Source organism: Somniosus microcephalus, chromosome 11, assembly GCF_052327205.1.
Source record: "Somniosus microcephalus isolate GS21.2 chromosome 11, FLI_Smic_1.0, whole genome shotgun sequence".
In the NCBI taxonomy this organism is placed as follows: Eukaryota; Metazoa; Chordata; class Chondrichthyes; order Squaliformes; family Somniosidae; genus Somniosus; species Somniosus microcephalus.
This window is the reverse complement of record NC_140997.1, coordinates 212,745,812-212,760,601: the sequence shown is the minus strand read 5'-3', so window position 1 is coordinate 212,760,601 and position 14,790 is coordinate 212,745,812. Positions and strand designations below refer to the sequence as shown.

Genomic DNA, 14,790 nt, shown 5'->3' with positions numbered 1-14,790 from the left:
TGTTTTATAGGAAGTTGAAGATATGTATGTTTAACGGGGACTCTGTAAGTAATAAGCTAAAAAGGGAGGATTGTAGTGTATGTACCCGTCTATCTTTAAGGGAACTATTGAATGTAACCGTTCACCTTTAAGGGAACTACTTTAGGTGTGGCACTATTTGTTTGGCTTCTGTATACTGTAATACCGATAGTGACCACACCAGTATATAAGTGTTGTAGCAGGATTGCTGGGGCAGATTCGCCCGGACCTTCGAATAGTAAAGACCTGTTTTGTTTGTTACTTCTGAAGTCTGTGTATTTATTAACTGCACAACCCACAGACTTTACAGAGTCGGACTCTGTTGCTGGGTCCTATGCACATTTCCTGCAGAGGTAGACTTGAACACAATTGTGATGCTTAGCTGCTAAAACGGAGTTGTTTAACCTGGCCTGTCCCTTTCAGGCCATTGTTCATGAACTGTTTAAATAGGCAAATCCTGGAAATTGCAGCTGATGCAATGTCCTAAGGTCAATTAGAGGGCCGTTGTAGCTGCTCGTAAATTTCTGCCTTCAGATCAAAAAGACCTCAACATGAAATGACTGCATTTACTTGTTCTGTTTTGTATATACAGCAAAGTGTGACCGGCGTACTTTGAACACAAGACTTTCATACATCAAAAAATAGATAAGCATACAATGCAATACTGTTATTAAATAGTAGATTTGTATTAAAGCTCATCTGCTGAAATCATCTGGTGTGCAGTGGTATCAAACGTATTACTATGCAATACCACTGGCAACACTTACTGTAATTCTCTCAAGCTCACATCTTCCACATGCAGTTCAACCCAGCTATAATGGATTAGTGCATAATAAGTGAAACACAAATAAAACCAATTAGGGTGGGGGTGGACGTCCATATTATTGCAGAACAATCATATTCACGGCATCACTTTTCCCACTTTGTTACACCTCTCTTACAGATATAGATATATACACACGCATATATATATCAGGGGAGCCTGGCGTTGCCAGGGTAATTTTGGGCCGCGCGGTCTCCGTGCCCCTGTGTGTCCCCCCTCTCTGTCCCTCTCCTCGTCTCCCTGTGCTGTCCTCTCCCTCCCTCCCCTCTCCCTGCCTAGTGCCTGAGGCCCAGTGCCGTTGTGATAGCGGCCGTGCGGGGCCTAGCGGTTGAGGTGCGGCCGGGCTGTCGGGCCGAGACGGACCCGAGCTGAGCTCCCCCGCGGATGACGGCTGGCCGCTGCCCCGACCGTTGTGTGTCGGGCCGAGCGGTTGCGAGGCACGGCCCGAGTGAGCCCAACTTACCTGCCGCTCCGGCGGGGCGGGAGCGGGAACCGGAATGTGGGGGTTTGTTTTGGTGCTGCTGTCCCTGTGGGGATGGAAAAAATGGCGGCGAAGTTTAGGGAGACTGGAGGATTAGGACCCGCCCGTGACGCACTGATTGGTCAACCATCAGGTGAGTGAACTGTAGGATTGGTCAAGCAGCAAGTCAGTCAACGCTAATGACAGGTAGGATTTTTGAACCATTTTTGTATATTGTCCTAACAATTTTTGTGTGATGAAAAAGTAAATATGCCTACGAGAGTCCCCTAATGATAAGCTTTCTTTTGATATAACATATGTGTAGGTACGCTCTATAACTTTTGATTGTATAGCCGGACAGAGAGAGAGAGAGAGAGAGAGAGAGACAGAGAGAGAGAGACAGAGAGAGAGAGAGAGACAGAGAGAGAGAGAGAGACAGAGAGACACACACATATATATATATAAAATATTATTGTAGTATCTTTAAATTCACAATATATTTTAACAAATTAAAATCAGACTATATATAAAATTCTAAAAAAAAAAATTGTCATGAGGCAGCTACTCTCTCAACATGACACTTAAATGGACCAGGGTTTAGAGGTGAAGAGTGACACATGTGTCACAGTGTGGAGCACAGGGCCAACTTAATGTCATCATTTGCTTTGATTTTCATAGGCTTTTGATAAAGCTTCCCATGTGAGGCATTTAAAGTTAAGGCTCACGGGAAATTATTGACTTGGATTAACAACTGCTTTGATAAGCGAAAGAAGCTGGTGATGGTGAATCGTAAAAAACTCTGGTGAGGAGGGGGAGCCAGAGCCAGTAACTAGCACAGTTCTGCAGGGTCTTGTTTCAAGAGTTTGCAAGCTCATTAAAGTTAGCTGCTGAAGGCAATCTTGAAAGAGTCTGTCTCTATATCAAAGAGTAGAAAAGGGAACATCATTAGTTAGATGAAGGTCCCAGGGCTGTCTGCTCGTTTTTAGTTCTGGCATTGATGAATATAGTCAAATGCATCAAACTACATCCATTACAACAAGATACTGTTTCATTTCTAAAGTTTGCTTGGAGGAACTGGGCAAACAACCACCTCAAACTCTCAGCCCAGATGCACATATTCTAAATTACCACTTGTGTTACATAGTATAGTATTTTGTCTGTACATTTGGTTCTCTAAATCGTGTAATTGTAAATAAATTCAATCAGTAGTTTAGCCTGTACAAAACAGGTCTAGGTTTTGATATTTTCCACCTTCTGGATTGATACAAGATGCAATGGGTACCTGACATAAATTCTAGTAACCAATTTACTGTGACTGGGCACTTGGGCTATGCTAACTTAGCATAGCAGAGTTTTGAACGTGCAAGTTTCAGATCATAAAGGATATGTAACAGAAAGAACACTCACAAAAGTCAAACTCCATTAGACACAAATGTCCATTATTATTGACTATTCACCAAAAGCATGGCCAGTGTGAAGCTATTATCAATAAGTCAAAGCAAACATTAGAAGCTAAGGCCATTTCAGTACAAGGTAAAACAGACTACCGTAACCCTTACATATCATTTGTTAAGGCCACTTTTTGAATATTATTTTCTAGTTTAGTGCCTTCTATTTTGAAAAGGACACCAAAACCTGTCAGCAAACAGCAACAAGGATGATTTTAGGATCCAGGGTGCTAAGTGGTGAACAGAAGAACTCATTAGAGAAAGTATGATGAGCAGGGATAAAATAGCAGTTAAGATGTTGAGAAGCATGAGTAATGTAGATGCAAGAAAATTATTTCATTTGGATAATGTTGAGTGCAGTACTAGAGGACACAGGTACAAAGTCAACAAGCCCCAGACCAGACAAGGGATTAGAAGAATTACCCTACCCCCCCCTTCAACAGACCGACCATAGAGAACATCTACCAGAAACACTGTTTACGGAGGTCACTGACCATCATCAAAGACCCTACCCACCCCAGCCACAGTTTGTTCGCCCCCCTGCTATCTGGGAGACACTACAGATGCATTCGCACCCGAACGACCAGATTTAGGAACAGCTTCTTTCCCAGGGCTGTCATCCAACTGAACGCTACAAATAAACTCTAAAGCCTGCACATCTGTCAATGCACTTTATTATGTTTATGTATTACAAGCCAAATGAATGTTGAATGTTAAATGTCTTAATCAAAATGTACACTCTCGGGAGCCGCAAGCCTACATTTCGTTGTACTGCACTTGTGCACTAACAATGACAATAAATTGATTATTAAATCATAGACTCCAGTCAAAAAACGAATTAATGCTCTGTTAATTAACCCCTCCAAAAAAAAGTGGATAAATATCTGGATAGTAATGAGATTGAAGGTTATAGGTTTAAGCATAAACAGATGGTCAAATAGAACTTGTTTTGGTCAGCCAAGTGTCAGACATGTACAAAAACTATGAGCATGCTTAACATTCTCCCAACAAAGCCATTGAGAAGTCCAGAAAATTAGAATTTCTGTATGTCTGATATGGAGTGCACACTCTCCATCTGTAGAAACACATCCTAGTTACCTTTACCCAGATACTGTAGATGCAGGCTGGCAAGAGCCAGAGCTTCAGGGAGACCCTTCCCCAAGCGTGTACGTGCTGCTGTATTTAACCAACTAAAACTGCGTAGATAACCAGCACAAAGCTTCCTGCTGTTTGCCCATCTACGTGGCACAGACTTGCAGAGTATCTGGAGTCAAGTTGGTTGATCAATCATCAGGGAACACAATGGTTCCTATGCTGTTGGAACCATGGAACAGTCAGGTAGGATATTCTGCAGGATGACTGTCACTTTAATAGCAGTAATGAGTGGGGGGTGGCGTGCTGAAAATTAGGCAGGGACTTGTTACACTGGCTCCCAGAAATATCTGCCTATATTCTAATTATGCTCATTTCAGTGGGATCAGAACAGATCTGGCCCAGGTAAACTGGAATCAAAGATTGGCAGGCAAAACTGTAGTGGAACAATGGGCTGCCTTTAAAGAGGAAATAGTTCAGGTACAGTCGAGGTACATCCCCACCAGGGGGAAAGGTAGGGCAACTAAAGTAAGAGCTCCCTGGTTGACGAAAGAGATAGAGAGCAAGATGGAGCAGAAAAAGAGCACGTATGACAGATGTCAGGTTGAGAATACGTCTGAGAATCAGGTTAAATATAGAAAGTTCAGAGGAGAAGTGAAAAAGAAAATAAGAGGGGCAAAGAGAGGGTATGAGAATAGAATGGCAGCTAACATAAAAGGTAATCTAAAAGTCAGAGAGTCATAACAGCACAGAAGGAGGCCATTCGGCCCATCAAGTCCGTGCCGGCTCTCTGTAGAGCAATCCAGTCAGTCCCATTCCCCCGTTCTATCCCCGTAGCCCTGCAAGTTTATTTCCCTCAAGTGCCTATCCAGTCTCCCCTTGGAAACATTGAGTGTCTCCGCTTCTACCACTTCCGTCTGCAGCAAGTTCCAGGTCCTCACCACTCGCTGCGTAAAAAAGTTTTTCCTCACGTCCCCCTTGTATCTCTTGCCTAAAACCTTAAATCTGTGTCCCCTAGCCCTTGTACCATCAACTAGTGGGAACAGCCTTTCCCCATCTAGCCTATCCAAACCCATCATAATCTTGCACACCTCTATCAAATCACCCCTCAACCTCCTTTGCTCTAATGAAAACAAATCCAGCTTCTCCAACCTATCCTTGTAGCTAAGATCCCCCATCCCCGGAACCATTCTGGTAAATCTCCTCTGCACCCTTTCAAGCGCCGTCACATCCTTCCTAAAGTGTGGTGACCAGAACTGGACGCAATACTCCAGTTGTGGCCTAACCAGCACTTTATAAAAGTTCAGCATAACTTCTCTACTTTTGTACTCAATACCTCTATTTATGAAGCCCAAGATCCCATATGCTTTGCTAACCACTGTCTTCTATAGGCATATAAATAGTAAACGGGTAGTAAGAGGAGGGGTGGGGCCGATTAGGGACCAAAAAGGAGACCTATGCATGGAGGCAGAGGGTATGGCTGAGGTACTAAATGAATACTTTGCATCTATCTTCACCAAGGAAGGGGATGCTGCCATAGATGTAGTGAAGGATGAGGTAGATGAGATACTGGATGGGATAAGAATTGATAAAGACCGAGGTACTAGAAAGGCTGGCTGTACTTAAAGTAGATAAGTCACCAGGACCGGATGGGATGCATCCTAGGATGCTGAGGGAAGTGAAGGAAGAAATCTCGGCGGTACTGGCCATAATCTTCCAATCCCACTTAGAAACAGGGGTGGTGCCAGAGGACTGGGGAATTGCAAATGTTACACCCTTGTTCAAAAAAAGTGTAAAGATAAACCCAGCAACTATAGGCCAGTCAATTTAACCTCGGTAGTGGGGAAGCTTTTAGAAACAATAATCAGGGACAAAATTAACAAAGAGCCACATAACAGGCATGCCAGCAAAGTTGAAGCCCATGGAATAAAAGGGACAGTGGCAGCATGGATACGGAATTGGCTAAGTGACAGGAAACAGAGTAGTGGTGAACGGTTGTTTTTCGGACTGGAGGAAGGTATACAGTGGTGTTCCCCAGGGGTCGGTACTAGGACCACTGCTTTTCTTGATATATATTAATGATTAGGATGTGGGTGTACAGGGCACAATCTCAAAATTTGCAACGACACAAAACTTGGAAGTATAGTGAACAGTGAGGAGGATAGTGATAGACTTCAAGAGGACATAGACAGGCTGGTGGAATGGGCGGACATGTAGCAGATGAAATTTAATGCAGAAAAGTGCAAAGAGATACATTTTGGTAGAAAGAATGAGGAGAGGACATATAAACTAAATGGTACAATCCTGAAGGTGGTGCATGAACAGAGAAACCTGGGGGTATATGTGTACAAATCATTGAAGGTGGCAGGGCATGTTGAGAAAGCAGTTAAAAATGCTTACGGAATCCTGGGCTTCATGAATAGAGGTATAGAGCGTGGAAATTATGAAGAATCTGTATAAAACACTGGTTCGGCCTCAACTGGAGTACTGTGTTCAATTCTGGGAAGGATGTGAAGGCCTTAGAGAGGGTGCAGAAAAGAATTACGAGAATGATTCCAGGGATTAAAAGAGTGTTAGGGGGATTAAATACATGGGGTTACGGGAATAGGGTGGGATATGTGTTGGTGTAGGGGTTACGGGGATCGGGTGGGATATGTGTCGGTGCAGGCTCGATGGGCCGAAATGGCCTCTATCTGCACTGTGGGGTTTCTGTGTGTGATTCTGTGTGATGAGGGACTTCATGGATAGACGGGAGAAGCTGGAGTTGTTCTCATTAGAGCAGAGGAGATTTGATAGAGGTGTTCCAAATCATGAGGGGTCTGGACAGAGTACATAGAGGGAAACTGTTCTCATTGGCAGAAGGGTCGAGAGCCAGAGGACACAGATTTAAGGTGATTGGCAAAAGAACCAAAGGCGACGTAAGAAAAAACTTATTTTTTTTACTCAGTGAGTGGTTATGATCTGGAATGCACTGCCTGAAGGGGTGGTGGAGGCAGATTCAATCGTGGCTTTCAAAAGGGAGTTGGATAAGCACCTGAAAGAAAAACATTTGCAGGGCTACGGGGAATGGGCGGGGGAGTGGGACTAGCTGAAGTGCGCTTGCAGAGAGCCGGCACGGACTCGACGGGCCAAATGGCCTTCTTCCGTGCTGTAACCATTCTATGATTCTATGACACAGCGAGATTAGATATCACATTTTCTATCATTACTGCCTTAGCAAAGATGAATGCTAACAATGTCTGCATATAAGAAGTGTCCAGTCATGCTAGGAGAGGCGGAATGGAATCGAATTTTTAAATGGAGACAGGAGGATAAATCTACGTCGGTAGGTTTTGTCACTTCATTGAAGACATTTTTTGCTGCATGAAACTGCTTGCCACTTTAAGCAGGTGCAGATGGTGGACGCCTGGAGCAGCGGCCATTCCAGTAGCTTCCCTCAGTGGGAAACTCCCAAGCACAGGCCGCAATCCTGCAAGGTGACCTAAAATATTTTAAACTGGACCAATTCCAGGAAATTCACCAGGATCAGTGACAGCTGAATTGGATGGGTGCAAAGCCTGCCTCACCATATTAGTGCCGGAAAAGCAGACAACAGGAAAATCCGGGCTGTTATCTCGGGAAAGCACTCAGCAAGGGTTGAACGTGTAGTTATAAGGAAGGATAGACTCTCTGGTGTTTCACTCCATTATCTTTGATCAGGGAGAAATTTTATACAAGCTCCCTTCAAGAAATTTAATCTGTGGGATGCAGTCCATGATACCTCACCTCTTGAATTCAGTTCTTTTGTCCATGTTTGGACCAAGGCTGTAATGAGATCTGGAGCGGATTGGTCCGGCAGAACCCAAACTGAGCATCGGTGAGCAGGTTCAGAATCACAGAATCTACAGTGCAGATAGAGGCCATTTCGGCCCATCAAGCCTGCACCGACACATATCCCACCCTATCCCCGTAACCCCACGTATTTAATCCCCTAACACTAAGGGTCAATTTATCATAGCCAAATCAACCTAACCTGCACATCTTTGGACTGTGGGAGGAAACCGGAGCACCCGGAGGAAACCCACGCAGACACAGGGAGAATGTGCAAACTCCACACAGACAGTCGCCCGAGGCCAGATTTGAACCCGGGTCCCTGGCGCTGTGAGGCAACAGTGCTAACCACTATGCCACCGTGCCCCCCACGGTGAGTAATTGCTGCTTGATAGCACTGTCGACGACACCTTCCATCACTTTGCTGATGATTGAGAGTAGACTGATGTGGCAATAATTGGCCAGATTGAACTTGTCCTGCTTTTTGTGGACAGGGCATACTTGGACAGTTTTCCACATTGTCAGGTAGATGCCAGTGTTGTAGCTGTACTGGAACAGCTTGGCTAGTTCTGGAGCACAGGTTTTCAGCACAACAGCCGGGATGTTGTCGGGGCATATAGCCTTTGCTGTATCCAGTGCGCTCAGCCGTTTCTTGATATCACGTGGAGTGAATCGAATTGGCTGAAGACTAGTTTCTGTGATGGTGGGGACCTCAGGAGGAGGCCGATATGGATCATCCACTTGGCACTTCTGGCTGAAGATGGTTGCAAACGCTTCAGCCTTGTCTTTTGCACTCGCGTGCTGGGCTCCGCCATCATTGGGGATGGGGATGTTGATGGAGCCTCCTCCTCCCGTTAGTTGTTTAATTGTCCACCACCATTCACGACTGGATGTGATAGGATTGCAGAGCTTTGATTGTAAGAGTTTGTGGAAAAAGAGGACTTGATGGCCCAAGTGCCTTTTCTAATTTCATGCTTTCCATGTTCATAAGTCCTCAATGAAAAGAAAAATACATTTCCACCTCTTTTACATTTTCTGCTCCTCTTCTGACACAATAATGAGTCTTTATGTTACAGTTTGGTTGTTTTGGTTAAAGAAAACCATCAGCATGGCTATGAAAGTAGGGATTATGAATATCTGACTGCACTTTCTATTAGATGCTTTATCGTACCATTGGTGTCAAATTACAACAAAAATGCATAAAGTACCCTAGTGGATTAGTGGTAAATATGCATGGTCTGCGCATAAATATCTGAATAAGGATGGACTACATCTACATAGGGGCTAGAAACAGCTTTAGTTTGCATATTGTAATCAAGAAGTAATTAAATTACAAGTGGAGAACAGGAAACACATTAAAAGGAGGATGAGGAGATAATTTAGGATGAAGGTGTATAGTCTTAATGATTTCTGAATTAATTCTCACTGCAGAAAACATTGGCACCTTACCTTTTGATTCTGGATGGGTTATGGGGGGGGGGGGGTGGGGGGGAAGAGATGCATCTGAGTTTGTGAAGTTAACAATGAAATACTTAACACTCAAAGCAAGAGAGTTCACCATAAATGTTCTGCAGCTTACTGAAAACAAGGATGGTATCGCAAAATGGTCTGGCCATTTGGACAGTCATGATATTGCTGCTGGTGAGGGCTCCTTCCAATGCTGGTGCCTCTGATACTGTTCAGTTCAGAGGTGAAGCGGCGAGTTGTTGCTGGCAGTGATCACACTGTTTGTATGTTCAAATGTCAAAAGCCATTTTCCCTGGGTAAACAGAACATTCTTAGAGCTTTGCTGTGCAACAATTTGGCTCTCAATGAACAAGCGACTTGCATTTGTATAGTATTTCCAACAAAGCAAAATGTCTTAAGGTGTTTCATAGAGCATGAAGGGAAATGGATGTTAGTTTGGTCGTTAGGAGAGGTGACTGAAAGCTTAGTTAAAAAGATTGGAAAGGTTTTTAAACAGGTGGAGAAAGAGTTGGTGTTCTGTTCCAGAGAGTCGGATCGTGACAGCTGTTGGCTTTGCCATCAGTGGCAGGGATGGGTTGGCACCAGAGGGTATGGTCAGCTGGCGAATAGAATCAGGTGAAGTGGGTGATCCAAAAAGAGAAAGAATCCTTGGTGAAAGAAGAGAGGAGTGGGGAGAGAACAGGACACAGCAGTCAGAGATGGAAGAAGAATGTGGAGCAATGCCGGGAGGTGACTGATACAAGAGCCGATAGCTGATACATGGGACGCAAAAACCCTAAAATAACATCAACCGGTTGGAGAGGGCTACGCATAGCAAGGAGGTCAGAGTGGGAATTTGACGAGTGGAGCTAGCCAGTCCAGTAGTCGATGCGGTGGAGGTAAACAATCCAGTGGTTGTTACAGGGTCTAGAGAAGTTAAGACAGTGAGGAAGGTCGTAGGAATCCGGGGGCAATGAGGAAGGTTGGTGGAATCTGGGGTCGGTGAGAAAAACCGGAGGAGCCTGGGGATGACAAGGAGTTGTTGGAGGAGGACATGGTCAGCAGGGAGATTACAGATGCTGCATAGAGCTAGATCAGTGCTGAAACATTGGGTAGCAGGAGCAGTGGAGAATCCCAGAGTAACAGAAGCACCAGCTGAAACAAAGGTATAGTGTGCCACTAAATACCAACGGTTGCAGAGGGGAGCTTTAGGCAGCCAAGATTTTTTGGCCCACTGCCTCGACAACTTGGATCGCAGGTGCTGGTGGGGGTGGGTTGCCAGGCCAGGTCTAGGGCAGTGCTCCAGAGAACACCGCTGAAGGAAATAAGCAGTAAAACCAATGATCCACCCCAGCTACAAGAAGAGAGTCACTGAATCTAATAGGCAGTACAGCTGGTGAAGAGATTATTGATAATGACGGCGCTAACAGCAGATGGGCAAAGCATAATGAAATCTACATTCGAAGTCACGCACAGTAGCAAATTATGTGGTCACCATTTGGTTTCAGAATTGAATTCTATATCAGTCAACTGTAGAATTCAATCATTAATATATATTGTAAATCAATACCCTAGTAGTGTTGTACCTGTGGATGAACAATGCTATCAGCATCATTCAGGCGGATATTATCATCTATGAAGATATGCTGGATTCCAGTTTCAGAAGGGTCAATCCAAAATGGTTTACCACCTTGGTTTGAGTAGCTATTCCGGGCCCACCTGAACAAAATGAGAAACATATGAAAGCATTGATTTTTAAAAAAAATCAGTGAAGCAATTTTCTGATAGTCGGGTTATACTACCGCCGAAGCACAATAACAAAATGGAAACTCAGTACAACTAGGAGGTTTGGTATGAAATTATTTGAAGGGATCTCCACTGTTTCCTAATAACAGCAAAACTGTAAACATGCTCGTTATACATGCATTTACAATTTTGCTATGAATGGCGAACTGTAGAAATCACTTATTTTTCAAATCAGTAATTTTAAAGTTAAATAAATTATTAGCGGTCAATATTGGACGACCTCAAAGACCTGAGGGGTTAGGGTGTCATGATCCCCCACACACGGCCTCCACCACTGACTTAAACCATAGAAAGAAAGACTTGCATTTATATAGTGCCTTTCATGACCACCGGACGTCCTAACGTGCTTTACAGCCATTTATTTTTAAAGTGTAGTCACTGTTGTAATGTAGGAAACACGGCAGCCAATTTGCACACAGCAAGCTCCCACAAACAGCAATGCGATAATGACCAGATTATCTGTTTTAGTGATGTTGGTTGAGGGATAAATATTGGCCAGGACACCAGGGATAACTCCCCTGCTCCTCTTCGAAATAGTGCCATGGGATCTTTTACGTCCACCTGAGAGAGCAGATGGGTTTAACATCTCATCTGAAAGATGGCACCTGCAACAGTGCAGCACTCCCTCAGTTATGCTTGACTTTTTACACTAGATCTTTTCTTCAGGTTCAGCATCACCGACCATTTCTGTAAGCAAGTCCTCACTCCCAACGTACTAGAGTGTGCCTTACTTGCCCAATACCTAGGTAAATGTTGCAATCACAGGGGCTGAACAGAGAACATCGTCACAGTATTTTAGTAAACATACCACATGCCACCATGTGGTTTTCTTATCTTTAGATAGTGCTTATTCTTCTACCCATCAGGTAGTGGCTTAAGCTGTAAACTACTGGACAGGTTTGCTGAACAGTAAACAAATTAATGAACCATATTACAGGAAACTTTGGTTTATCCGGAAGTTATATGTCCGGAATACTCGATCTAACGGCAAAAATCAGGAGCCGTTTTCTATAAGTTTTTTTAGTTCTCGTTGCTTTTTTTTCCCCCCAGTCAAGCACTGCAAGGTCTGTAGCTATAGCAACAGCTTCAGCTAGAGACGCTTGCAGCTGCAGCCGACTCTTTAGAAGCTGTTGCTAAGCAACAGTGTTTGTTGTCAGATACGGAGATGAAAACCTCCGTATGCTTCAACATTAACTTTGTACGTCCGGCAGTTTTGATAGATCGGCAACAGCTCGGTCCCGTCGGTGCCGGATATCACAAAGTTTCCTGTAATGCAAATGCTAGATTTACAATATACAGAATTAACTTTTTGGAACATTAAACAACAAAAGCACTTTTCCCTTACTGGAAACTTCAATGGAAAAGAAAATGGAGGCGGGTGTAAAATGGGCAGCTGACCCACTGTCGCCTGTTTCCCACCCAGCGGGAACAGTTAAAATCGACCCCACTGTTTTGGTTGGTCCCCGGTGCTTGGCAAAGGATGTATGGCATAGATCCTCCCCACTGCTTGTGAACACAGAGATATGGGAGCAACGCCGCTGAACCCGAGGAGAGATCTACAGCAGCTACAATTTGTAACAGTTACCATTTCGCACTTCAGTCGTTTTGATTTTGTAAGGAAATGCTATTGTAATCTTTCTACTACAGCTACAATGGACAATTAACTTCTAAAACTCACCAGTCAAAATGATCCTGAAAACCTACAATTCCCTCTAATGAAGAGAAGTAATGATACAGAGCTTTAGCTCCCGATTGTGTAGAAATCCGTTCCGATCCCAAGGTCAACACAACATCCTTTTTATTACAACGGATTTTGCCTGGTGATGTTCTCAATGGAAGCTAAAGGGAAAAAATAAGGATGACATTTGTTAGTTAAGGTTTTACAAAAGCCTTTCACTTGAGACTGGAAGAATCCAGTGTACCTGGGTCTTACAAAAATCTAATAGTACCTCTACACATCAAATTAACAAACCAAAGAGGAACAAAGCAAAACAAAAAACAGAAAATGCTAGTAACACACAGTGGGCCAGTCAGCATCTGTGGAGAGAACAGACAAGTTAATGTTTCGGGTGCAGACCCCTCTTCGAAAAAAGGGTCCATGTTAAAAACGTTAACTTGTCTGTTGTCTCCACAAATGTCTTCATTCTTTCAAATTTTCTGTTTTTGTTTCAGATTTCCAGCGTCTGCAGTAATTATCTTTTCGCTTGGAACAAACCAAGTTATTTACAATTGTTATACAGGGTTTAGACACACCCACACATATTCACAAGTTTTAATCTTGCAACACAGTTATTCATTAAATAGGTTTTCCACTCTCTTTCATTATTCATTCCAAGTTCCATTACACAGAAAGCACAAGTAGGGGACCCATGGCGAGCCTTTCCCAACTACTAGGGGGTGCAGGGCAGCAGTCTGGGTTGACTTGATTGCTTCAGTATCTTCCTCTCCCTCCTTGTAGTAAAGCATCTAGTTTTTGATCAGTTCTCCCCAGATGGCACTGCTAAGATTTGGAACTCTCTATGTATAAGCACTGTTGTTTATTGGACCACTATTTTATAAATTCTGATGCCCTCTAACTGCATACATTCCTCTATGTAATGCCTAGTTCCATTCATACAATTCACTAGTAAATACATGATTTAATTTGTACAGTTCTCATGTAGTGTACTTGAAAACCCCAAAACAGGCAACAAAGCTACAACTTTGTTACTTGTGTGTTATGCTGCAAGTTTCATTTATTACAAGTTTCATTTAGATACCGAGAGGTTGCTTCCCCTGGCTGGAGTGTCTAGAACTAGGGGGCATAGTCTCAGGATAAGGGGTCGGCCATTTAAGACTGAGATGAGGAGGAATTTCTTCACTCAGAGGGTTGTGAATCTTTGGAACTCTGTACCCCAAAGGGCTGTGGATGCTGAATCGCTGAGTATGTTCAAGGCTGAGAGATAGATTTTTGGACTCTAGGAGCACCAAGGGAGATAGGGATTGGGCAGGAAAGTGGAGTTGAGATTGAAGATCAGCCATGGTCTTATTGAAGGCTCGAGGGGCTGTATGGCCTAATCCTGCTCCTAATTCTTATGTTCATTTATTGTACACGTGTAGTATGTCAGGATGAATATGGTATCCCCCATTTATTTATCAATAAATGGATTGTTGTCAGTTTTTGAGTTGGGATTAGCTGCTGTGTAAATATTATATTGAACTCTACTTTGATGTGTACTCTCTACGTTTATGTATTTAACTGCTGGAACCTCGAACTTCACTTACGTGTTTCATTTGAAGATGTTGAAACTGAGGATGTTGACCTGACAGAGTGACCTGCATCGTCTTCAAAGTTTTGCACAAATCTGTGCCGAAGGTTCGAAGTAGTATCGCAAATTCTCGGTTTTGTGATGACAAACAGTCAATCAGCTCAAAGAAAGATGGCAAGATCCAATGGTACTCCTTCCCATCTTCACCAGTCACAGACAGAAGCTCATTGCGGGGACCTGTCCACTCTATTTTCTGGAGGTGGTCAGTGAAAATCTTTTTAAAGAGACAACCATCAGCAGTCTCCGTGAAATCCAGCAGCTTCCCGAACTGCGAATAATAGCTCACAGCGCCATCACAGGGTGGGTTCAAAGAAGGTACATTGCTCAGCCATTCCCACTTTCCTGAAACAAAATTCACATTTCAAATCAGTTTAACCTATATTACATTCCCAGTGCGACTGATACAGGCTCCAATTTAGCCAGGGAACACTTTCATCACCTACACTAGGTAAAAGATACCATGGTTCGTAGGAAGGGACGCAAAGTACAACATCAGTTCTTCTAAATTTTAGTTGCCATCTATTTATATTTATTTCTATATTCAACTTACCCTGAATAAATAAAGTAACACGAGTGCTC

General features: G+C 43.5%; 1 protein-coding gene across 2 annotated transcripts in view; it reads right to left on the bottom strand.

Annotated features, from left to right (window-relative positions):
- The window catches only part of LOC147111200 (uncharacterized), a 42,802-nt gene that overhangs the window by 7,339 nt on the left and 20,673 nt on the right, over positions 1-14,790 (bottom strand). Inside the window, exons 3-6 of one of the 2 annotated variants that reach the window (XR_015080061.1) lie at positions 14,168-14,553; positions 12,582-12,742; positions 10,684-10,816; positions 9,231-9,410 (exon numbers count right to left, since the gene is read on the bottom strand). Coding sequence is in view for 1 of the 2 variants with exons in the window: in XM_086001865.1 (XP_085857991.1) it covers positions 10,684-10,816; positions 12,582-12,742; positions 14,168-14,553 (680 nt within the window). In the remaining variant the exon portion in view is untranslated. The remainder of the gene's footprint in view (positions 1-9,230; positions 9,411-10,683; positions 10,817-12,581; positions 12,743-14,167; positions 14,554-14,790) is intronic. The other variant, XM_086001865.1, reaches the window with a different exon arrangement.